The sequence below is a fragment of the Alexandromys fortis genome, unplaced genomic scaffold, assembly GCF_014885135.2.
Source record: "Alexandromys fortis isolate MF-2015 unplaced genomic scaffold, M_Fortis_MF-2015_v1.1 scaffold_122, whole genome shotgun sequence".
Taxonomy (NCBI): Eukaryota; Metazoa; Chordata; class Mammalia; order Rodentia; family Cricetidae; genus Alexandromys; species Alexandromys fortis.
In genome coordinates this window covers 1497710-1521825 of record NW_026068004.1, presented here as the reverse complement: position 1 = coordinate 1521825, position 24116 = coordinate 1497710, and the positions used below count along the sequence as shown (strand labels likewise).

The 24116-nt window shown below is 51.2% G+C and overlaps 1 protein-coding gene and 2 non-coding genes across 6 annotated transcripts; all 3 read left to right on the top strand.

Annotated features, from left to right (window-relative positions):
• The first annotated feature begins 1765 nt into the window (after positions 1–1765).
• Pabpc4 (poly(A) binding protein cytoplasmic 4) lies at positions 1766–15416 on the top strand. 4 transcript variants are annotated; one of them, XM_050161326.1, is made up of 16 exons: positions 1766–1967; positions 4761–4954; positions 6351–6466; positions 7557–7696; positions 7975–8069; positions 8757–8894; positions 9549–9644; positions 10889–11161; positions 11408–11495; positions 11607–11678; positions 12136–12222; positions 12315–12442; positions 13900–13993; positions 14094–14224; positions 14387–14493; positions 15119–15416. In XM_050161326.1, exons 1-15 carry the CDS (start codon positions 1775–1777, stop codon positions 14480–14482), a joined length of 1941 nt encoding a protein of 646 aa, XP_050017283.1. In that variant the 5' UTR covers positions 1766–1774; the 3' UTR covers positions 14483–14493; positions 15119–15416. The 4 variants fall into 4 exon arrangements, with proteins under 4 accessions (XP_050017283.1, XP_050017282.1, XP_050017285.1 ...); XM_050161325.1 differs by having other exon boundaries at positions 11607–11726; XM_050161328.1 differs by lacking the exon at positions 12136–12222.
• On the top strand, positions 8464–8596 carry LOC126513201 (small nucleolar RNA SNORA55). The gene has a single exon (XR_007595259.1). It is a non-coding gene; the product is annotated as a small nucleolar RNA SNORA55 (small nucleolar RNA).
• Positions 9858–9990, top strand: LOC126513202 (small nucleolar RNA SNORA55). Its single transcript, XR_007595260.1, has one exon. It is a non-coding gene; the product is annotated as a small nucleolar RNA SNORA55 (small nucleolar RNA).
• Positions 15417–24116: the final 8700 nt, after the last annotated feature.

Below are 24116 nucleotides of genomic sequence, written 5' to 3'. Positions count from 1 at the left end.
ACAGCATATTTTTTTGTATAATAGAAATTTCAAACTAAAGAAACTGTAATGATGTAATCCTGATTATGAATGTTGGCAGGCTACTTTAGCTGACTGGGTGGTCTGTGTTGACTTCTCTGGGGAGGGATCAAATGCTATATAAATGCTTATTTGTTTTATTTTGGTTTTGGGTTTTGTTGTTGTTTTGGTTTTTCTTTTTTTATATTTTTATTTTTTAAGTTTTTTTATTTTTTGGTTTTTCGAGACAGGGTTTCTCAGTGGCTTTGGAGCCTGTCCTGGAACTAGCTCAAGCAGAGACCAGGCTGGCCTTGAACTCACAGAGATCCGCCCGCCTTTGTTTCCTAAGTGCTGGGGATTAAAGGCGTGTGCCACCACCACCTGGCTTGGTTTGGTTTTGGGAGCCAGGGTTTCTCTCCGTTGTTCTGACCATCCTGGAACTCACTCGGTAGACCAGGCTGGCCTCGAACTCAGTGACCTCCACAATCCAACCTCAAGGTTATATGTTCTCAAAACTTCAGTCTGTCTTGTGTATTCAGCTCGACCATTTAATGGGCCATCTATTAACTGTAATTTTACCATCCCTTTGTATAGAAGTAGACATTTCGTGGTTATTATTTATTTATTTTAGTTTCTCGATACAGGGTTTCTCTGTAGCCCTGGGGCCTGTCCTGGAGCTCGCTCAGTAGACCAGGCTTGCCTGCACCACCATCGCCCCGGTCTCGTGGCTGTTTTTTTTAACGTTCTGGCTGCGTGGGTTCCATTCCGGATAACGGGGTTGAGACTCTTCGGCGGGTCCTCCGCACGCCAGGGGTCGCTGTGGCGCCTCGCCGCCGCTCCAGGTCACTCTCGTGTGGCCGCCCCGCCTCGGGCCCCCGGGCAGAGTGGGCGGGCACGACTGCGCCCAGGTCGCGAGGCGCCCTTCGACCAGCAGCGCCCGGGGCGGGCGGGTATAAATGGAGCGGTGGCTGTCCCAGCCGCCTCTCTCCGCCCCGGGTCGCAGCAGCTAGTGCTGCGTTCGGGCTCAGCAAGCCTGAAGCAAAAAAGAGAAAAAGCTTAAAAAAATTACAAAAAAGCCTAAAAACCTTAAAAAAAAAGAAGAAAGAAAAGAAAAGAAAAAAGAGCAAAAGAAGAAAAAGAAAAAGAACGGGAGAGCGAATCGTGCTGAGTGCCCGCGGGGAAGTGACTTTCGCACGTTTCCGGCCTGCCTGTCTGTCCGCGTCAGTCCGTCCGGTGGTGAGCCGCCCCCATTCCGCACGGCACGCCTCTGCGCCGCGTGGCAGCCCCGCGCCCCGGCCGGCCGCACCACGTGTCCGCTGCCCTTCGCCGGCACCCGCAAAGATTCGGTTTCCCCCTTCCCCGGCCGCTGTAATTGTAAACCGCCGGGAGCCCGGGGCCTATATTTATCGAGACGCGTGTCCCCGGGGCCGCTGTTGAGCGCAGCATCTGTCTGCCTCTAGAAAAAAAAAATTTTTGGCCCCCTTTGCCAGGGGATTCCCTAGTTTAGTTTTTATTTTTAAGCCCCAAGCTAGGACAGCTGGAGAGTACAAACTCCAGGAGAGGGCCATATTGTTTTTGAAAGCCTTTTGTCTTTGGGGTTTTTGCGGTTCCGTGCAAACGTTCCCGCACTCCCGTCCCGCCTGTTCCAGCCTTTGCCGGTGTCGCTGGTGCCACCTGTGCGCTGCGGCGCGGGCCACGGCTCCTCGGAGCCCCTTTTGTCCTGCAGTGAGCCCTGTAAGAAGTCCTGGCGGGGCTCGGGGTGGTGGGGGGTGGGGAGATGAACGCTGCGGCCAGCAGCTACCCCATGGCCTCCTTGTACGTGGGCGACCTGCACTCGGACGTCACCGAAGCCATGCTGTACGAAAAGTTCAGTCCTGCGGGGCCTGTGCTGTCCATCCGGGTCTGCCGCGATATGATCACCCGCCGCTCTCTGGGTTATGCCTACGTCAACTTCCAGCAGCCAGCTGACGGTGAGTAGAAACAGTGTCTACACGGTCGGCAGATTCCGGGGGGGACCTTAGGAGTCCTGTAGGCGGAGGCCGCTCTGGCAAGAGCTGGCGAGGAACGTGACAGCACGGGGCCAGAGAAGTCACCGGTGGAAGCAAGACGCGGTGCTCGAGAGCCGAGCTCGTGGTCACGACCCCGGCTTCCAGTCTCGCTTCCACCACTAGCTAACCTGATGACCTTGGGCTACTGGGTGGGGGGTGGGGTGGAGTGGGGGTTGGAACGCCGGGAGGTGGTAAATTGGGATCTGAATGAAGTGACTGGGCTGGTCTAGTGCGTCTAGTCCCACTCAAGCCGAAGTGGGTCTGTTGTAGACCCTGGCATGGACTGGCACTCCTCGATGGCTTGAAGCAGTGCCCACCACCAGATTGCAAAGCTGCTGGCCCTCTCCGCTTCTTAACCTGTCCAGAATCTTGATTTTTGTGTTGATTAGGGCGACTGTAGGGCAGTGGGAAGCAAGGGAAACAATTTCATGCCTTAACCTTGAGGGCAGCTTTGCTGGTGTGGCAGGCAGCATCTACCCGGCCACCTCCCCACCCCCCACCCCCACGTTTGCCACAATGTTTTGGGGACTTTTCTCAGCTCTGGTGAAGCTCTAGGCTGTGGAGGACGGTGCCTAGGTAGTCTGGGGGGGGGTGGTCGCTTTAAATCTCCTGGGCACCTGTGGGTGGTGCGTTATGGTTGTGGAAAGCCCTTGTGACAGAAAAGAACCACACCAAGGTGGGCTCCCAGTGCAGTGTTCCGCCGTCCCAGGTGGAGCAGTGGAGACTGCAGGCAAGCCTTGAATAAGCCCTGGAGAAACCCAACCGGGGGCTGCACGTGACTCCAGATTAAAAGGGAGCAACTGCGGAGACCACTGCTGGGGGAGGGGTGGAGGCCATACCTGAGCCGTCCTGTGGCCGAGGATGTCTAGGCCCCTATTTTTCTAGCATTGATGAGGCAAGATACGTTTTTTTCTCCCCGGTTGCAGCTAAGACCAGGGAATTGGTCTAGTAGACAACAGGTATTTCTATTGTCAAAGTATTTAGAAGCTAATCCTATTGCTTGCCCATGGGGGTATAAAGAGGGGGGCGTGCTTTTTTTTTTTTTTTTTAAAGCAGGAGAGTAATGGAGTCCCTTGGCTGTTGCCTTGCTTTCTTGACTTAACGAAAGTTGTGTCTCTTAGAGATAGCAGAAGCCATTGGTCGGTGTGTCTGCCAACACATACCTCTGTAGGACTTTCTGCCTGCTATAAATAAGTGTAGCCCGATTTGCCAGCTTACCAACTCCTGGTGTTGTCTGAAATAGATCAGGGATTGTGTTGGGATGGGCTCCTTTACTGCTGATATAATGGAATAGTTTGAGTTTGCAGACTTAGGGATAAGCTCCTACCGGACTTTCTGAACTGGCTTGTTTCCCCTCTGCCCAGCCACAGTCCCCAGCGCCCATGAAGATTTAGCCCCCAAGGCTGATTGGATGGTTGGATTTGTTGAGCAGTTTAGGGAGCTTTTCCTTTTCTTGGTAATGCTAGGGATTAAAGCCAGGGTCTCAGCATATTGGGCATTGTCCTACTACTAGGCCTGTTGCTCGTCTTTTTCCTGCTTTGAAGTAAGGGTAAGGTGAGAACTAGGCTTGCCTACTTGGTTGTTTTTGTTGTTTTTGACACGGGGACTCCATGTAGTCCTGGCTGTACTGGAGCTCAATTCTTTGGTTTTTTTGAGACAGGGTTTCTCTGTGTAACAGTCATCATAGCTGACCTGGAACTAGTTCTTGTAGACCAGGCTGGCCTCGAATTTACAGAGATCCTCCTGCCTCTGCCTCTCAATGCTGGGATAGAGGCGTGTGCCACCACCACCTGGATGAGCTTGATTCTTAATGTAAACCAGGCTAGCCTTGAACTGGGGGATCCACCTGCCTTTGCCATGTGGCAAAACCTCCTGGGAGCACAACACACCACAAATAAGAGCCCATGGCAGAACAAAGCGTGGATACCAGTGAAGATGCCAACAAAAGCCAATGAGTTTGATTGGGGTTCCTTGAAGGAATTGGGTGAGACAGCTAGCTACATGACCAAAGCCCTGTCCAGTGTGTGTGAGACCCTCACAAAGCTGGAGCCCTCTTCTAGGCTGCTTGGCTGGTTCCTGCTTTTTCTAGGCAGCTGGTCCACTCTTAACATTTTTACAGCTTTCTCTTGAGCAACTTGGCAGCTTGGCTTGCTTCCCACTGGAGGAGGGGGTGACTTTAATATTTATTTTGCAGGGAGTGCCCTAGTGAATCTGATCAGTTTCAGGGACTTCCTAAAGCCATTTTGAGTTTCTACCTTCCTGCGTATGTACTTCTTGTAGGATGGAATATGTTTTAATTTGGGAGGAAATTTGCACATCATGGCTGGGATCAAGAGCTGGCACCCAGCTGCCTTGCTTGGACTGTGGAGCTGGGAACCTTACGTAGCCCAGGCTGAGCTTGAACTTGTGATCTTCCTGTGCTGAGATTTTTTTGGTCCTTCACTGTCTCTGTGGCACCTGGTGGGCTTGGTAGGGCAGCTGAATTCCTAAGATTCTATAGAATTCTGATTAAACCTTTGAAAGGTCTAGGCGTGACTCTTGGCTGCTCACATGGGGCAGGGTTGGTAGCCAGTGAAGACCCTGGAACATGAGCATAGTCCATGGCTGGGGACCTTATTTTTTAATCGGGTATTAATAGTTGAGTGATCTGGAATAGTGATAGTCATTTTGGTTGATGTTTAGCATTCTTAATTAAAATATGTTCCTCTTCTACAGCTGAGAGAGCCTTGGACACCATGAACTTTGATGTGATTAAGGGAAAGCCAATCCGGATCATGTGGTCTCAGAGGGATCCCTCTTTGAGAAAGTCTGGTGTGGGGAATGTCTTCATCAAGAACCTGGACAAATCTATAGACAACAAGGCACTTTATGATACCTTTTCAGCCTTTGGAAACATCCTGTCCTGTAAGGTAAGCAGTAAAGTTCTTTTTTTAAAAAAAAAATATTTATTATGTATGCAGTTTTGTCTGCATGTATGTCTGCAGGCCAGAAGAGGGCACTACATCTCTGTAGATGGTTGTGAGCATCCACCATGTGGGTGCTGAGAATGGAACTCTGGACCTTCAGAAGGGCAGCCAGAGCTCTTAACCTCTGAGCCACATCCCCAGCCCCAACATTGTATTATTTTTTAGCTAAATATTTCCTGGATCTTGAAAACAAGATAAATGCTATGGCTGGGTGTGGTATGCTGTCAAAGGCTGAGATAGGAGCTATCTAGGGCATTCAAACACAGCCTGGGGTGTAAGACTCAAAACAAGATAATAAAAGGGAGAGTGCCTTAGAATTAGAGACAGCTGGGTGTGGTCATTTTTTAAATGCTGAAAATGGAGCATCTCCTTCAGAAGAGGGCAGAGGCTTAGTGTTTCCAGGACCAGTTACTTAGCCATCTCAGAGACATTCTTCAGCCTTCACGTGGTTGAGAAGCCATCTCTTCCTAAGCACTTTGGTTTTTACCCAGATCTCCTGGGTTTTTTTTTTTTTCTTTCCTATTACTTTGTTGCGCTGATAATTGAACCCAGGGCCTGTCCAGTGCTGTGCAGGGGCTCTACTGCTGAGCTAGTCTCCAGCCTTCTCCCTTTAAATTTTTATCTTTTCACTTATGAACACTTTGTATCATGGTTTGTTTGTGGAGGTCAGAGGATGATTAACAAGAGTCAGTTTGTTTCACCTTGTGTATCCCAGGGAATGAACTGGGGCTGTAGGCTTGGGGATAAACTCCTTTACACATTGAACCACATACAGACCCCTTGTGTTTGTGGGGTTTTTTTTAATTATTTATTTTTGAGGCAGAATCTTAGAATCTAGGCTGGGCTCCAAAATGTTCTGTGTACTGTGGATGACCTTGAACCTCATCCGAGCTGTGGCTATCCCAAGTACTCTTACAAGCTTGTCACCACACTCAGCCAGATTTTTTAAAAAAAAGAATATTAATGAAAGTAAATTTGGAACAAAAGTCTGTGCTCAGCAGGAAACTCATGTGGTAGAGTGCTTGCTACACAAGAAAGGATCTGAGTTTGTCCACATAAAAAGTGGACATGGGGCATGCATATATAATACCAGTACTGGGGAGGGATATAGAATTCCTGAAACATAATTCCTGGGGGCTTGCGTGCCAGGCAGCCTGACCTGACCAGACTGTATCCAAAAGAACCCCCTGAAGCTGACCTCCCCTCCACAAGCATGTTTTGGGTAGAAGCAGGCTAACTGTTTGTGAGTGGAGTACTGGTGCTCTGTGATGTTGGGTCACAGGAGGTCCTAGCTGGTACATCTGGCGGATGCTCAGGTGGTCTACCTCTTCTTCAACAGGTGGTTTGTGATGAGAATGGCTCTAAGGGTTATGCCTTTGTCCACTTCGAGACCCAAGAGGCTGCCGACAAGGCCATCGAGAAGATGAATGGCATGCTCCTCAATGACCGCAAAGTGTGAGTGTCCCAGTCTGGAGCGACAACCATCGCATGAGCCAGCCATGGCCCCACCTCGGTATTAACTGGCACACACAAGGCGGCTACTGGTTCTCTCGGCCCAAGTGTGGCCTGCTCCTACCTCTCCACTCCAGGGCTGGTGAGTCTCCCTGCCCGAGCCATGGCAGCCCTTTTGACTCGCCACGGTGGGCTCCCTGCCCGAGCCATGGCCTGCCAGCTGCCTCTCCCTTAAAGGCATTCATCTGTGGGTTTTGTGAGCATCAGCAACTGGGACTGGCTAGAAGACAGCTCTGAGCCCGCTCTGAGCAGGGGTCTTGGCCAGCGGCAGAGTGGAGAGGCCCTGGGCTGACCAGGAGCTGGATATTACTAGCTGTGTGACCTTGGCTTTCCTTTGACCCATGGGTCACTAAATTGTCCTCTACCTAGTTCTTCCTTCCTCTGAGCTGCAGCTCCCATTTTACTGCAGGCATAGTTTGCATACAGTGAAAAATACATCTCTTTGCGGGGACACGTTGTAACATCTTGTCATTACTGTGGGGCGGGGACAGAACTTAGCTGAACCATGTGGGGGGAAAGTACTGTTACATTTTGGCTATTAGAAGCAGCAATCATTTCTGTCCTTTGTGGTGTGGGACAGACAAGGCTGTGCTTATATCTATCGGGTGTGGAGCTATTTTCCTGGTGGAGTTACCAGGTGATGCAGCAGGAAAGCAAAGGCTCCTGGTGACAGTGATCACGCTAACCGCTGTTAACAGTTTGGTTTGTGCCCTTCCAGACGTTTTCTATGCATTTACATAGATGCACAGAAATGAACATTTTAAAAACATGGTCGTCAGGTTTCTTCACGAAGGCAGTATGATGTGGTAGGAGTGGCCCTGGTCTGAACCAGGGTCCCTGGGACTGGTCCTTGCAGGATAGTCCTGCCTCTTTCTTTTCCTGCTGGGGACTTGGGCATCTGAGCTTGTTCTCACTGTGGATGGGGCCCTGGTATTAACCTCTCCTGTCAGCCTTTCCTCTGCACTCCTTTGGGACCCTGGAGGTCATGTCTGTTCCTTCTGAGTAAACGCTGTGCTTCCTGGTGTCTTTGTAGGTTTGTGGGCAGATTCAAGTCTCGCAAAGAGCGTGAAGCTGAGCTTGGAGCCAAGGCCAAGGAATTCACCAATGTTTATATCAAAAATTTTGGGGAAGACGTGGATGATGATAACCTGAAAGAGCTCTTCAGTCAGTTTGGTGAGTGGTGTCTGTAGCCCACATGTCCTTTTGTCCTGTTCACCAGCTCGAGAAATGACCTGTTCTCAGGGTCAGGGTGGGTAAGGTCCCGACCTTTTCCTCTCGGCTTCATCCTAGCTCCTTTCATTGTGATTTTTTTTTTTAAGGCCAGGCATGTTAACCTCTTTCTGCCTTAAGCCCGTCTGGGCTCAGCCAGGGATTCCTTCAGTTGAGTTACTAGCAAGAAACCTTGAGCTGTGGTAAATGGTGTCACTAATAGTTCTGTCCTTCGATAACAGGTAAAACCCTAAGCGTCAAAGTGATGAGAGATCCCAGTGGGAAATCCAAAGGCTTTGGCTTTGTCAGTTACGAGAAGCATGAGGATGCCAATAAGGTGCGTGTACTGTGAGGGTCGGGCAGAACCTGTAGGTAGTACCTGGTGCCTGGTAGAGCTGGGCTGGAGTGGGCTGCCTAGTGGTAGGTGTGCAGCGCTATGCCCTGGCATCAGCGCTCATGCCAGTCCACAGTTAAAATGTCGGTTACACCACCCAGCATTTGCTCGTACCTGTCACTATTGAAAGACTGGGACAGGTAGTTGTTTCCATTCTTGTAGGGGGACTGAAGCCTCAAGTTGGATCTCTGCCTGTAGGCAGAGCAGTGTGCTGGACTCTTAAGCTTCAAAGGGGCCTGAAAAGCCTATAGCTAGATCATTAGTCAAGACTGGCATCTGCCTACGTTTTATACAAATACTGGGTGTGGAGTCTTCTCTTACTCTCTTTTTGCCTTCTGCACTCAAATCTTTCCCAGTCCTGCTGCCTGGTGCTGGTCTGGGGACAGACGGTGCTACAGTAGAGCAGAGAATATCCAGACGGGTCGTTTTCCATTTGTCTTGAGGCCTGTCCCTACAGCTCTGCCACACTTCCTCCTGGGCAGTGAGGGTGTTTGGAAGATGCTGGAGCTGGGATTGGGAATTAAGACCCAGTAACACAGTTAGATGCTAGCCCCACTTCTCAGACGGGTCTGGATACTCCAGAAGACCCTGTCTCTGCACCTGCATTACGGACATACATCTTCTCTCTAGGCTGTGGAAGAAATGAATGGAAAGGAGATGAGTGGGAAAGCCATATTTGTAGGCCGTGCGCAGAAAAAAGTAGAGCGTCAAGCTGAATTGAAACGGAAATTTGAGCAGCTGAAGCAGGAGCGAATTAGTCGGTACCAGGTGAGGTGGGCTGCCATCTAAGAGGACATGAGACTGCTCTGTGGGCTTGGCATCTGTACCTAACTGCCTGCCAATAAAGGTTATGGCCTCAGGTGTGGAGGGCATTGCTGAGCAGAGTCAGTGATTTCTGGCCTCTGTTCTGAAAGTGTCTATACTCACTGCTCTTTGCTGTGTGGGTTCGTTTTTCTTAAACTGATGCCCCCTTTGGTAGCTCAAAGGTCCCTGGAGAGTGCGTGATAGATAGGCCAGGGCAGCTGTGGAGAAGGTGACGCGGCTGCATTGTTGGCCCTGGTGGTTTTAGGGCAGAAGTTGCTCAACTTGGGCTCAGAGAGACCGCGACTTACTTTTAACCCAGTCTGGCCTGGAGAAAGTCACAGTCTAGCTTAGGCTGACCTTGAACTCTCAGAAACCCTCTCAAACTCCAACTCTGGAGTTTCAGGTTTTGTGGTTTTGAGTCAGGGTCTTGCCTAGCCTAGTCTAGCCTCAGACAGACACTCAGTTGCCCCCCTGCCTTGACCCCTCTGAGCGTTTGTTTTTGAGACTTTTTTTCAACAGACAACAGTTTTAATTTGACAAGTTTCCAAGCATGTTCTAGGGCTCACATTGGGAAGTGTCTGTGTGTACAGGTGTAATTAACAGTGGTCCCTTCCCCAGGGAGTGAATCTCTACATTAAGAACTTGGATGACACCATTGACGATGAGAAATTACGGAAAGAGTTCTCTCCTTTTGGATCGATCACCAGCGCTAAGGTAATATGAGTGTGAGCGTGTGGGTTTGGAAGCAGCACGGTCTGGTGACATCAGTAGATGTCAGTTATGACGGTGGTCCTGAGTACATATTCCAGCATATTCCTCCTTGCTTCGGGTGCCCCTGAGAGTCTTGCTCTGGAGAAGGAGATGTGATGTCTGCTTGCACTGGAGCTTGGAGTCTGGCCCAGCTCCTTCCTCCCTGTAGCCCCTACAGCACTCAAATCTTTCCCGGTCCTGCTGCCTGGTGCTGGTCTGGGGACAGACGGTGCTACAGTAGAGCAGAGAATATCCAGACGGGTCGTTTTCCAATTGTCCTGGGGCCTGTCCCTACAGCTCTGCCACACTTCCTCCTGAGCAAGCTCTACGTGAAAGTTTGACTGGGTAGCCATGCTTACATGGACATGAGCGGTGGCATGTCCTTGGCACTTAAGGAATGTAAACGGCCTGACATGAGATGCCACTGGTAGCGAGAAAGGGGACTGTGTGACTAAGTGGAATTTGGTGACCCTGCCCTGGCCCGTAGTATAAACTGCTCTCAGGGTAGGGACGTTGTACAAAGGATGTTACCATTTGTATTGGTATGGTTTTAAAGAGATAGGATCTCACTGCATTAGACCAGACTGGCCTCAAGCTCACAGAGATCCACCTGCCTCTGTCTCCTGAGTGCTGGGATTGGGGTGTATGCCACTCTGCCGAGCTGGGGTTATTGTGTTTAAGTGATAGCCTGTTCAGGGTGTTGGCAAAAGGAACCCTGGAGGATGTGGGTGATTAGCCAGAGCAGCTGTGGAGGTGACATGTGACTGCTTTGGTGCTGGCGAACTTTCCTCTTGGTGTTACTCACTTGGCTGGCCTGTTGGAGAATCCTCCTGAGGTCCCTGGTGCTGCCTTCAAGATCATGGCCGAGCGCTGTTCCGTGGGTAGGACATTGTCGAGCTGATGACACTTGACTTTGGGCTGATGATGCCCACACACAAGACTTAGAAAGCAAGAGCCCTTTCAGGACAGGGAAAGACAATAGTGGCTGGCTCTGCAGTTGTGGAAACACAGGCTCAGAGGGTAGGTAAGACTGTTTAGAATCTGGGTTCCCTGGCTTCCAGGTCACTGCCTCCCACTAAACTGGTGGCAGCCATTGGCGACCTGGAAACAACTAAGGTGCAATTAGTTTTTGAGATAGGATTTCACAGCAGCGCATTCTGGCCCCTCTGGAGATGTGCCTTCCTCAGCATTATCTGCTCTCCTTGTAGGTGATGCTAGAAGACGGAAGAAGCAAAGGATTTGGCTTTGTCTGCTTCTCCTCTCCTGAAGAGGCAACCAAAGCAGTCACTGAGATGAACGGACGAATTGTGGGCTCCAAGCCGCTGTATGTTGCCCTGGCGCAGAGGAAGGAAGAGCGGAAGGCTCACCTGACCAACCAGTATATGCAGCGTGTGGCTGGCATGAGAGCGCTCCCTGCTAATGCCATCTTAAATCAGTTCCAGCCCGCGGCCGGTGGCTACTTTGTGCCAGCAGTTCCGCAGGTGGGTCTGCCAGGGGACAGTGCAGCTGCTTCTGTGTTCTGTAGCTGGGGGAGGGGTTTGGGGGTACTGGTGCTGGAGTAAGAAGTTTACCAGTGATCATTGACGCTCGTGACCACAGAGAAAGTGAACCCGTCCCGCTAACGGATCCTCGGCTTTTGGGTAGAGTGCCTTTCACTTAGTAGTAAGGTGAGGGAGTCGGCTAGTGTGTTCAGGTTCTCAGGTTCTGGGTGCTCGTCTCCCCTCCAGGCTCAGGGAAGACCTCCATATTACACACCTAACCAACTAGCACAGATGAGGCCTAATCCACGCTGGCAGCAAGGCGGGAGACCTCAAGGTAAGTAGCTGGAAGCAGGGGCTTCCTCACCAGGTATGCCTGTCCAGTTCCTGCTTCTGCAGCCCAGCCTCTGGCTTGTTGGTGACTTGCTTGTCCCTGTCTCTTGGCCAGGCTTCCAGGGAATGCCAAGTGCTATACGGCAGTCTGGGCCTCGTCCAGCTCTTCGCCATCTGGCTCCAACTGGTAATGCTCCGGCCTCTCGTGGCCTTCCTACTACCACTCAGAGAGTCGGTGAGCAAACTCGCCTGTAGGAGCATGGCCGGGGAGGAGGGAGTCAGGATGATGAGCTCTGCCCTGGCTTGGTCAGCCTGGGACTCTTGAGCTGTGTGCTTAGGCAGGCTCTTCATTCAGGCAGGAGCAGCAACGAAGTGAACATGGGTGTGTTGGTAACTTTGAACATTCCTGCTCACGGTGGCACGTGAAGGGTTAACTGGAAGTATTCTCTCTGGATTACTATACAGACCTGTTGTTGAGGGGTCAGGGGAGAGTATGCCATATTCTAGTGTGCAAAGCCTTGTGTGGTGTCCTTTGGCCCTGTGAGAGACATGTAAGGTCATGTGTTGGAGATTCTTCTTCCGTGGGACGTGGCCAGTTGGACATCCGCTGCCGACACTGATGCGCATTTGCTGGTCTGTTGTAGGGTCTGAGTGCCCGGACCGCTTGGCTATGGACTTTGGTGGGGCTGGTGCCGCCCAGCAAGGGCTGACTGACAGCTGCCAGTCTGGAGGTGGTATTGGCTGCACACAGCGGGGGAAAGCTGGGATTTGACGGGCCTTTGCCCAGGCTGACGGGCTTTAATCACGCTTGTTCTTCCCATAGGCGTCCCTGCCGCCGTGCCAAGCCTTGCACCTCGTGCTGCAGTTGCTGCCGCTGCTCCCAGGGCTGTGGCTCCATACAAGTATGCCTCCAGTGTCCGCAGCCCTCACCCTGCCATCCAGCCGCTGCAGGTGAGGTCCACCACAGCCATGGAGGCCTTTGTCCTATTTGTGCTCAATTTTAAAGATGCCTTGGTTTGGTTCCCTCACCAGGGTCTCCATACCTGTTCTGTCTCCCCTGTGGCGGTTCAGACGCTGGCCCTGAGAGCAACAGGCGTGAAAGCCCTCTGATTAGTAACAGTGCAGAAATAGCAGGAAACAGCTCGTGCTTCCTGTCCCTTAAGACGCCTGCCTGTCAGCTGTGAGCCCTGGCATCACTTTCACACCCAGTGACCTAACTGATCCTTGGTTTGGGATTTAACGGCTGTTAGTAACTCCTCACTTAGAACTGAAGCTCGTCTTCAGGGACATGGCTCTGTTGGCGGGCTTTCCAAGGCTCAGAACCAGGCTCTGCCCTGGAACCATGAGGACCCGAGTTCAGATCCCAAACACACATGGAAAAGCCGGACACGGTGGTTTCCCTGGTGCTGTTGGTTGGGCTAGCCGGTATGACCAAAGTAGTGAGCTTGGGATGAGACCCTAAGTTGACCTTGGCCCCTACACACAAACACCCAGAAGAAAAAGGCTTTACAGAATGTGGGGAGCTTACACCTTGCCTAAGCTGTCTCCTTCCATTAAGTGTGAGCCAGGGTACAACCAGTTCGTTTCAGAGCTTGGTAGCAGTTTGCTGTGCCTGGCCTTGGTTGTGCAAACAGCTTTGGGAGTGTGAGCTGCTGTTCTTCAGTGTCCTCCTCCACGGTCTCTAAAGTGGGGGTTGTCTTTCCTGTAAGGCCTTTCAGAGCTCTGAGCAATGTTACTGTTACATGGTAAATCATCCTGCTTATATGTAAAAATCTGGTCCAGGCCCTGGTGCTGAAGGAAAAATACAGCCAGGATATTGGCATAGCCTGCAATCCTGGCAAGAGTTGAAGGGTTAGGACTTGAAGGTCAGCACTTAGCTACACACTGAGTTCAAGGCCAGCCTGGGTTAAGAGAGACTACATGGAAAACCAAACCTCTGGTAAGGTGATGGTGAAATATGTTTAGACATGCTTTGATTCTCTGACTCCTGGCTTCGTTTGTGCTGGAATTAACTAACGTAAAGGAAACTTTGAAGAGGAGGATACGTGTACAGTTTACTGTGAAGCTGGAACATGCTTATCATTCCAGCCCTTGGGGACTAGGGGTAAAGGGATCAACAAGACCACATGAAAAACAAAATTAAGTTCCCTGTGGCCTGATTGTTACTGAAAGGGCTTGAATTGTTAGGCGAATGCTCACCCAGCATGGCAGGTTTGCTTGCTCAGAGGACTGTGACTTCTGACAACTTGCCATTCGATGGTGGTCCAGTTCCCTGCTGTCCTTCAGTTCCCCAAGGACAGGATTAGACAGCCACTTCCACCCGTCTCTCCCGTTTCTCGTGGGTGCATGTTCAAGTGTTCAGCTTGAGTGTCTAACATAGTGTTAACCCCACTATTGCTGATTCACAGGCACCCCAGCCTGCGGTCCATGTCCAGGGCCAAGAGCCGCTGACTGCCTCGATGCTGGCTGCAGCACCCCCCCAGGAACAGAAGCAGATGCTGGGTAAGTGTCCAGTGCTACTTGTAGAAGAGCAGGGAGCCTGGTGCCAGCTTGTGTTCCCTAGGATTGGATACCCTTGTGATGCTGACTGTTCTGCCCCCAGGGGAGCGTTTGTTCCCACTTATCCAGACAATGCATTCAAACCTGGCCGGCAAGATTACAGGGATGCTGCTAGAAATCGACAACTCGGAGCTGCTCCACATGCTGGAGTCCCCCGAGTCTCTCCGTTCCAAGGTAGGCTGCCCTTCAGGCCCTGTGGCTTTGGGGGTGTTTGGTGAATGCTAGGGTCTTGTCCCGGTGACCCCTCTGCCTCATCTGTGATGTGGGCTACTGCTGAAGGTGACACAGGGAGAGGCAGGTGGCCCTCCTCCATCGCTGGCACTCTTTCTTTCACAGGTGGATGAAGCTGTGGCAGTCTTGCAGGCTCATCATGCCAAGAAAGAAGCCGCCCAGAAGGTGACTGCTGTTGCTGCTGCTGCTGCTACCTCTTAGACAAGGAAAAAGTAGGTTTGACAGTTGGGTTTGGTTTGGTGTTTTTCCAGATAGGGTCTCCCATATGCCCCAAGTCTCCAGAATGCTGGGATTAAAGGCATAACACAGCATGTACCTGTAATCCCAGCTGCCCTGTGGCTAAAGCCCGAGATCACTTGTGCCCAATCTCATCTGAGTGAGCGACACAGATGCACACGCCATGCACACGTAAAAGTAGTCTTTGAAAGTGCCTGATCACATGTGGCTTGGCATTCTCAAGGCCCAGCGCCCCCCACCTTGACAGAAAAACAGTTGTAATTAAAACCAACATACAATCCGCCTGCTGTCTGTACAGGTCTTTCTAGCTTGGCCTGAGGTTGGTGCGCAGTGTTCCTGCTATGTGGTGCAGCAGGCATGGAGGGGCATTGATACCACGCTCTAGTGGGAGAATGGGCACACCTGGTTATATTTACACGGGGACTTTGAGAGCTGTGGCCTCTGCCTAGAATGACCTAGGACTGGTGGGTTCTTTTATAGAGAAAGGAAGGAGTGAAGGACAGAGGTAGAGAGTTGATGTCAGCTGTGTGTGGGCAGCTGGTGGAAATCCGACACAACTGGTAACATGCTTGCTTGCTTGTTTGTGTTTCTCTGATTCAGGCGTCAAAAGCCAAATAAGACCTCATGGCAAAAGCTGAGGTCTGAAGACTCCCTGGTTTGTCTGCGGACCTCCACACCAAGAACCACAGTTGCAAATTCAATAGGTCATTTTGTATCAAGAGGTCAATTATGAAGCACCTAGAATTTTTCAATTATGAGAATATATTCTCTGGGTTCTGCTATGGCCCAGGAGGTAACCTTTTTTTTTTTTTTTTTCTATTGTGGGTTCTGATTTTTTCCCCCTCCCAGAAATTGGATTTAATGTACCCAAGTTTCTCAATAAAGAAAAAAAATCTCATATTTGTGTGTTGCCATTGTTTTTACTCCGTAATTTGGGGCTTTTGCTGGATGTGCTGTTAGGCTTTGAACATAGCAAATGAATTTACTTTTGTGTTTGTGTGTGTGTGTTTTAGAATAGTACAGGGTTATAGCAAGGATGCCCTAAGTTAAATGTGGGCCTGGGAGGAGCTTGCCTGGCACATACTATGCCTGAGGCCCAGCTTGGCTCAAACATGAAAAAGCTGAGTGTGAATTGAACCAGCATAGGACGCTGGCTGCATCCCCATGGCGGGGTCTACACTTGAATATGGTATGCTAAAGGCAGGAGAGTCCAGCTTCCATTGGGGTAGCTGCGTACCCCAGGGGCGGGTAAGGTTTGTCCAGCATCCTGCAGTCACTCACCCTGTTCATGCAGCAGAAGATGCAGTGGCCCGGTTTCTGCAGCAAGGCTTCAGCTGTGGGAAGTGCTCAGGAGTTCCCCCCCCCATGTGAGCACAAGTGCTGGCCAAGGTCAGCTGTCTGTCCAGCCCTGCCCTTCTTAGGGCTGTGGGTAGGTTGTCTCTGGGCTGGCTCCTTTGGTGGCTGGCCTTCCTGTAAGTGACAGGTCCTAAAGCCCAGACTTTCTGTATAGTAAAACAAAAATGACTTTTAAAATTTCTGCATGCATTGAGACTTCAAACCACTTGTAATTCCAGGGTATCCAAGATATCCCTCCTTGGTCACTTTCACGTGCACACTCCACAGAGCTACACTAAGCAGTGGTGGCACTCCCAGCACGTGGAAGGCAGGTGAATTGGAGTTCAAGGTCAGCCTGGTCTACAGTTTAAATTCTAGAACAGCCAGGGCTACACAGAAGCTCTGTCTTGAAAAACCAAAATAATCTTTGGGGTTGGTAGAGAAAGATAACTGAGCCTCATGATCTGGCTGTCACAGACACTACACACACAAGAAATTGAAAAGTAGGCTGTGAGCAGCTAACAGGGATTTTGACATGTGGGCGCTTTGAAAATGAACAGGTTTGGTTGCAATTCTGGAAGGTGGGCTTCACTGAGCTAAAACAGGGTGTTCCATTCAGAACTGTCCTTTTGGAGGCTGGGGGCGGGGGCAGGTAGGACCGGTTTCCTATCCAGCTTCTAAGGATTCCATTACTTGCATATGGCGCCTTCAAACCCAATAGTGACCAGTCAAGCCTAACGTTTAGAGCATGCTCTTCCCTCCGCTTCTGAGTCTCTCTGAACCTGAGATGGGCTCAGAACCTTGGTAGGTTCTGCCTGCCTCCCGCCACCCCCCACCCCCGGCTCTGGGGTTTGGGTGCCTGTCAGTGACTATCAGTACTGTACTGAGGATCTGAACTCGGGTCCTCAGGTTTGCAACAGCTGCTTTATCTCCTGAGCATCCCCACAGGAACACTTCAGTATTCTGGCTCGGTTGTTCCCTCTTGTCTCCAACTGGCATGGAATCCAGGCAGGCCCTTGGGCATACATATCATTTTCTTTATACATAATTATAATCAGCTTTTATGTATCTATTTTATGCATATATATACACACATATATACACACAAACATGTTTTTTTTTCACTCTGCACTGGTTGAGAAGAAACTACATTACACCCCACTTACTAAAATTTTAATTTCTCTTTTTTTTTTTATTTTCGAGACAGGGTTTCTCCGTAGCTTTTTTGGTTCCTATCCTGGAACTAGCTCTTGTAGACCAGGCTGGCCTCGAGCTCACAGAGCTCCGCCAGCCTCTGCCTCCCGAGTGCTGGGATTAAAGGCGTGTGCCACCACCGCCCGGCCCAAGTCGGCCTGGCTGACCTCTCAGCTCACGGCCTCTTCCTGTGTACTAGGGGCAACAGTGCCTAGCTTTAATATGCTTTCTAAAAACAAGAACAAAATTCCTTTAATCCCAGCACTCTCTCAGTTCGAGGCCAGCCTGGTCTACAGAGTGAGTTCTAGGACAGCTAGGACCATTACATAGAAAAACTGTCTCAAAAAAACTAAAAATAAAAAACTACAAGTACAAATTCAATAGAGGGACAACACGGACCTTTTCTGCCCTGCTCAGACCTTACGTTATAGTGGCTTTGGTGGTTTTTGTCCCTGACTGAGGGTTCCAGTCTATGCTGGTTGGTACATCTCTTCAGTCCCCTTCATGGGAATCTGCTTCCCAGGTTCCTGTTGTCCTGTTTTTGAAGGAACAAGGTGGGGGGACGACTTAAGTTGTCCTGTGAGCAAGTACAGGTTTGGTTAAGGCAAAGTCAATGAGGTTTCATTTTTGAGAATTTTTCAGTTTTCCCTCATAGGGTCTCACTGTTGTAACCTGGAACTTGAGATTCCCCTGTCTCAGCCTGTCTGAACACTGAGATCACAAGGCCTACGTTATGTTGGCTTTTAGTTTTTTGTTACTAATAATTTTGAGTCAGGGTCTCAGTGGGTAGCCCTGGTTGACATGGAACTGGCTATCCATAGACCAGCCTGGCCTGGAGCTCACAGTCTCCTGAGCGCTGTGTGCCGCTATGCCTGTCTTTATAAAAAAGGGAGAGAAAAAAAAAAAAAAAAAAAAAAACATGCTGGGTGGTTAAGAACACTTGCTGCCCTTGAGACCTAGATTTGGGTCCCAGCAACCTCATGGGGGTTCACAACCTTCTGTAATTCCGGTTCCTAGAGATCCAACGTCATCTGCCCTCAGGAACACGAGTACACAGACATAACACGCAGGCAAAACACCCGTACACATGCTAAGAACTGTACATGGCACTGCTGCCCCTTCTCCTTCAGCTTGTGTCTAAATCTCTTCATTACTGGAACAAAAAACAGGTGCGACAGGAGCACCCCTGGGGAGGAGAGTACCCGACAGGAGCACCCCTGGGGAGGACAGAGTACCCGACAGGAGCACCCCTGGGGAGGACAGAGTACCCGACAGGAGCACCCCTGGGGAGGACAGAGTACCCGACAGGAGCACCCCTGGGGAGGACAGAGTACCCGACAGGAGCACCCCTGGGGAGGACAGAGTACCCGACAGGAGCACCCCTGGGGAGGACAGAGTACCCGACAGGAGCACCCCTGGGGAGGACAGAGTACCCGACAGGAGCACCCCTGGGGAGGACAGAGTACCCGACAGGAGCACCCCTGGGGAGGACAGAGTACCCGACAGGAGCACCCCTGGGGAGGACAGAGTACCCGACAGGAGCACCCCTGGGGAGGACAGAGTACCCGACAGGAGCACCCCTGGGGAGGACAGAGTACCCGACAGGAGCACCCCTGGGGAGGACAGAGTACCCGACAGGAGCACCCCTGGGGAGGACAGAGTACCCGACAGGAGCACCCCTGGGGAGGACAGAGTACCCGACAGGAGCACCCCTGGGGAGGACAGAGTACCCGACAGGAGCACCCCTGGGGAGGACAGAGTACCCGACAGGAGCCCCCCTGGGGAGGACAGAGTACCCTACAGGAGCACCCCTGGGGAGGACAGAGTACCCGACAGGAGCACCTCTAGGGAGGACAAAATGCCTGACCGGAACCCCCCTGGGGAGGACAAATGCCCGATGGGAGCACCTCTGGGGAGGAAGAGTTCTTTTGGACCCGATTTCACTTCATCACTGCAGGGAAGGCTTGTTCATGGCGAAGGAGCATCCGAAGGGTAGAGCGGCGTGAGCCAGCACTGGGGCAGACATCAAAGACACAGCCTAGCGACTCAGGTGCTGAGTCCCCATCCCCTAAAGACTGAGGACCACGCTTCAGAGCCTTAGTGTGGGGTGGGAGAACTTCCAGTTCTAGGCATAGCAACCAATTCTGGCAAATCCTTAGTGGTTTGTTTTTGTTTTTTTTTCAAATACAAACAGAAATATGTCCTTATTTATCCTCCTATTCCCGCTTAAAACCTAAAGTGTTCTTTTCTCACTCTGCTTTATTGGTGTGGCAGCCTCTGGAATTCGGTCCACATCAGGTCCTAAGGCGTCCATGGCAGACTGACCACCATTGACCCAGCCGGGGCCCTGTGACGGCAGGTGGGCAGTGTCTGATGGAGTAACCGCACCGTGTGCACATTTAAAGGCATGCCTGTTTAGTCAGAATCCTCCCCTGAGGAGGTGTGAACAGGCTGCTCTCTCCTTGTAAGGTCCCTATAGCAAAAGGAAGTAATCTACCAGTTCACCCAGTGAGTTTACCAGGCTTCCTTACTGGGGGAGGCACTAATGACAGGTGTGTGGTATCTCCACACAGCTGCAACAGAGACCATACTAACCGTGGGTGACTCCTACAGTCATAGAGATGGGTCCCACCCCACTGCAAACCGTCCCCAACCTGTGCATCTAGGACCTCCCGAGACTCAGCTCACAGGCCACATGCAATTAGGGCAGAATTGCACACAAATGGTGACCGTGCGTGCGTGCGTGCGTGTGTGTGTGTGTGTGTGTGTGTGTGTGTGTGTGTGTGTCTTAATCTCAGGTGAGGGTGACGACCCTGCAGTAATTTCCCAAATCCCCTCCAAATTGAAGGTGACTGAGTCTTGCAGCCGATCTGTCAAAGATGGGGGCTGCTTTGCCCAGAGGAAATGCATCCCACAACAACCTTGAGGGTAAATTCCTAGAACCAGAATTACTGGGTCAAAGGGTCAAATTACTGTCAACAAGCTGTGGTGAAACCTGCCTGAGTCTAATCCCAGCACTCTGGAGGCAGAGGCAGATGGATCTATGAGTTTGAGACCAGCCCGGTCTACAGAGCGAGTTCCAGAACGACCAGGGCTACACAGAACTTGTCTCAAACAAAAAGATTTGCTTGTAGCTTTATGTGCTGCGTGTTCACATCAGCAGTATGGTGTCTGAGGAGGCCAGAAGTGGGTGTTTTGTTTTTTGAGACAGGCTTTATCTGTGTATGGTTTTTCGAGACAGGGTTTCTCTGGATAGCCCTGGCTGTCCTGGAACTCATGCTGTAGACCAGGCTGGTCTTGAACTCACAGAGATCCGCCTACCTCTGCTGGAATTAAAGGCCTAGGCACCAATGGGCTGTTAGTTTTTAAAACAGATCTGACTTTGTAGTTAGGCCAAATATTACGGACATACTTTGCAGTTTCTAAGTAGCCTCTAGAGGGCAGTAGCACCCCACCGAGAGCCTCTGTCCTGGGCAGGAACTTCCTGCCCCAGGATGAACTGGTGGTCTCTATGTGAGTCTTCCAGCTGACCGCTCTATGCTTTCTTGCTCCTGGCCGCTGTCGGCCTGTGGTCTTCAGTGGCTCCTACGCAGACCCCCTTAAACTTCTCAGATCAACGTCATCGAGTTCTCCACACTTTCTGTTTTAGCAGACACTACCACCTAGCTTGCTGGTCAAAATCTTGGGCCTCATTCTTGGCATTCATCTGGGCCCAGCTGGATCCCTCCCTCCTTCCCACCACACAGCTCTCCTAGGTATCTTTCTGTCTCCAAGATGGCCGGTGCCTCTTGCTAGTTTGGTTAGAGCTATCTTTTTGTTGTTGCTTAGACAGGTTCCTACTATGTAGCCCCGAATAGACTGGAACTTAACACATAGTCCAGGCTGGCCATGAATTTGCCATCTGTGTCTGCTTCCCAAGTCCTGGGAGTACAGGCAAGTGCTATCATACTCAGACAGATCATTTTCTCACTCAATTTTAACTAAAAAAAAAAAAAAAAAAGTATTCACAGCTAGGCCTTTAATCATAACACTCAGAAGGCAGAAGCAGGTGCATCTCTGAGTTTGGGGCCACTCTGGTCCAGAGAGTGAGTTTCAAGATAGTCAGAGCTACACAGAGAAACTCTGTTTCGAAAAACCAAAAGGTAAAAATATATTTACTTGCAATTATTGTGTGTGCCATGTGTGACAGCCACGTCAACAACTGTGGCCTTGTTCCTTTCCTGCTGCCTTTATTTGGGTGCCAGGGACAGAATTCTGGTCACCACACCCAGCAAGTGCTTTCGCCTCTGAGCCGTCTTGCCCAACCTCTACATTCATTTTAAATTCCCCTCGTTTTTGTTTTTGAGGCAATCTCATGTAGCCCTGGCTGCCTTCGAACTCGCTATCCACTGAGAATGGTCTTGTGCAGCTGGTCTTCCAGCTTCCCAGGGTGGAGAAGGATGTGTGGTGTCTTCCTGGGCAGCGACTCCCACCAAAATGGAAGCTCCCCATTTCGGCAGGCCAGCTGGCTAGCAAGCTCTGGGAGCTGCCCATCTCTGCCCCCGCCCTCAGTGCTGAGGTTACAGGCTTGTGTCCGAGTTTATGGGGATCCCAACTCCACTCCCCATGTGATGGTGAGCACTTTACCCCAGGCTCTCTACGGCTACCAGGGAATGAGTCTCCCCATGGCTGGGGCCTACCTCCACCGGAGTCCCATTACCGCGTAGCTCTTATTTGCTGAATAAATGAGAAGAGAAAGCAGTGTTAAAAGATCAAAACAACTTTCCTTTGCCTGCTTCACCGGTGAGGAAAGAACCAGGTGCCCCATCTGTGAGGCCAATGCATCCCAGAGCTGGGATCAGCCTGCAGAGGGCTGCCGACGGTCTGCGCAGGCGCTTTAATGTCACGTCCCACCTCTTCCAGCAAGGATGACGCGACCACCGGAGCTCTTCTCGCTGCAGTTTATTCCAGGACTTTTTACAATTCTCTCATTTTCTTCCCCTCTCTCCTCTCTCTCTCCTTTCTCTTTCTCCCTCTCTCCTCTCCTTTTGACCTCTCTCTCTTCTTTCTCTCTCTCCCTGGGCAAACCTCTCCCAGCCCTTAAGTAGGCATGGGCTGCCAATCCCGGATTGCCAGGTGGGCACTGCCCATAGGCCCACACGTATGCAAGCAGCTGATAATCATTGTGCGATCATAGCATAAGTCAGGTCTTAGCCATCTCAGGAGTTGATTATACATCTCGAATCTCGATCAGTTGTGATTCCATGCAGCTCGCTACACTTTAAGGGCTGGGAGCAGGGTGCAGGAAGCCATGCTAGTTCCTCACAAGCCTCTCTCAGGTCAGCTAGGCCCAAACACCAGTGGTTTCCAGTTCTTCCTGACTTGTGCAAAGCAGACCATCTGGGTGGTGAGCTCGGGTGTTTGGGGAGGTCCAAAGGCCCCACCGTCTTGAAGTAGGTTGAGTTAGGTCACCCTGCCCCTGTCCTGGCTGGAAGCTTTGAGCATAGTCTGGAGAAAGCTCTCTGTGGTCAGGTTCTGGGTGCGGGTGGAGTCCCTGAGCCTTTCGGCCTCTCATGCTTTCCTTCTCTTTGACCCCTGATTTCTCAGCTCTGCTTGCCAAGGCCCAGAGGCTAAGAAGCCGAAGCAGGTGGTCACTGTGGCCTGAAGTGAGCACAGGCAAGGAGGCTGTGCTCACTGCTCTCTGAGTTTGGCTCTGTGATTTCGGGGTGGAGGAGGTAGCCTTGTGAGCGCTGGTGCTGGGGGTATCCTAGGAAGCAAGCCGGCTTGGGCCTGACCCCTTCAGCTTCCTCTGGAACAGTTCCTCTGAAGCACAGCCTGGCCTGTCATGCCCTGGGCACTTTCTCAGGTGTAGCTGGGGCCTGGGAACCAGTACAAGTGTCTCCCTCCTTACTATGAGCAGTTGTGCCCAGCCACTGGGTCTCCCAGGCTTGGAGTGCCACAACCTGTCTTGGCCATCTGTGACCTCCAGCTGGTACCCAAATGTAGAAGGAGCTGCGGGCTGTGTTCTTGCCGCCCAGCTCCTGGCCACCTGGCTAGCTTATGCCCCGAAATAACAACACACAAACTGTATTCATTTAAACACTGCCTGGCCCATTTCTATTAATGTGTGTAACATCCCAACGTGTGCTTACCGGGAAGATTCTAGCCTACGTCCATCCTGGGTCGGAGCTTCATCGTGTCTGCTCCAGAGAGCAGAGCTAAGGCATGTGAGCTCACTTCCTCTTCCTCCCAGCATTCTGTTCTGTTTACTCCACCCACCTAAAGGCTGGCCTATCAAATGGGCCAAGGCAGTTTCTTTATTAGCCAATGACCTTCCTCCATCACCCAAAGGTGGCAGCTAGGATAGACCTAACCTTGCTGCTGTTCCTCTGAGGCTGAGACCTTGGGGAAACATCCACACATGCTCAGTGCAGGAAGGGTTGAGATCAAACTGGGCAGAGTGCTTCTCTGCTCTGCTGGTACCAGGCAGGGACCAGGTTGGCCAGGCCTGTTTCTGTTCTCTCACGTATACCATGTCTAACGGCTGTCTGTAGTCAGTCTCACAACGTGGCCTCTCCTCATTCACCCACTGACGCCAAGCCAGAGTTCTTCTCCCGTGGGGTAGCCAGGTTCCATTTGGAACTGGCCAAACATACACAAGCCGGATTTGTTCTCACGCCACGTCTCCTCCCAAGTCCTGCATGGAGATGGCAGCTACAGTAGGCTGGCCTCACTTTCTACACCTTGTTTTGACTTGTCATGCCCCTATGGCATCTCTAGTGTAGAGGCTGAGCCCCACCAGTCACCAGGAAGCCTCACCCAGACTAGCTGCCACCTGCTCCAGTGTCTGTTTTGAAATCAAGAACCTGTGGGTGGCGCTATTGCTCTCAGAATGTCTTCTCATCTGGGGTCACGGTGAGGATAAACCTGGAGGGGAGGAGAAGCCTGCTGCCCTAGCCTTGGTGGCTCCAGACCAGTTGCCTGTTGACAGGCTGGGCTTTCCCGCATGAGCTTGACTTGGGCCATGGTCATTGACTTTAGAGCCCAGCAGGACCTGACTCCTATTTTTGTTTGTTTTGTTTTTTGTTTT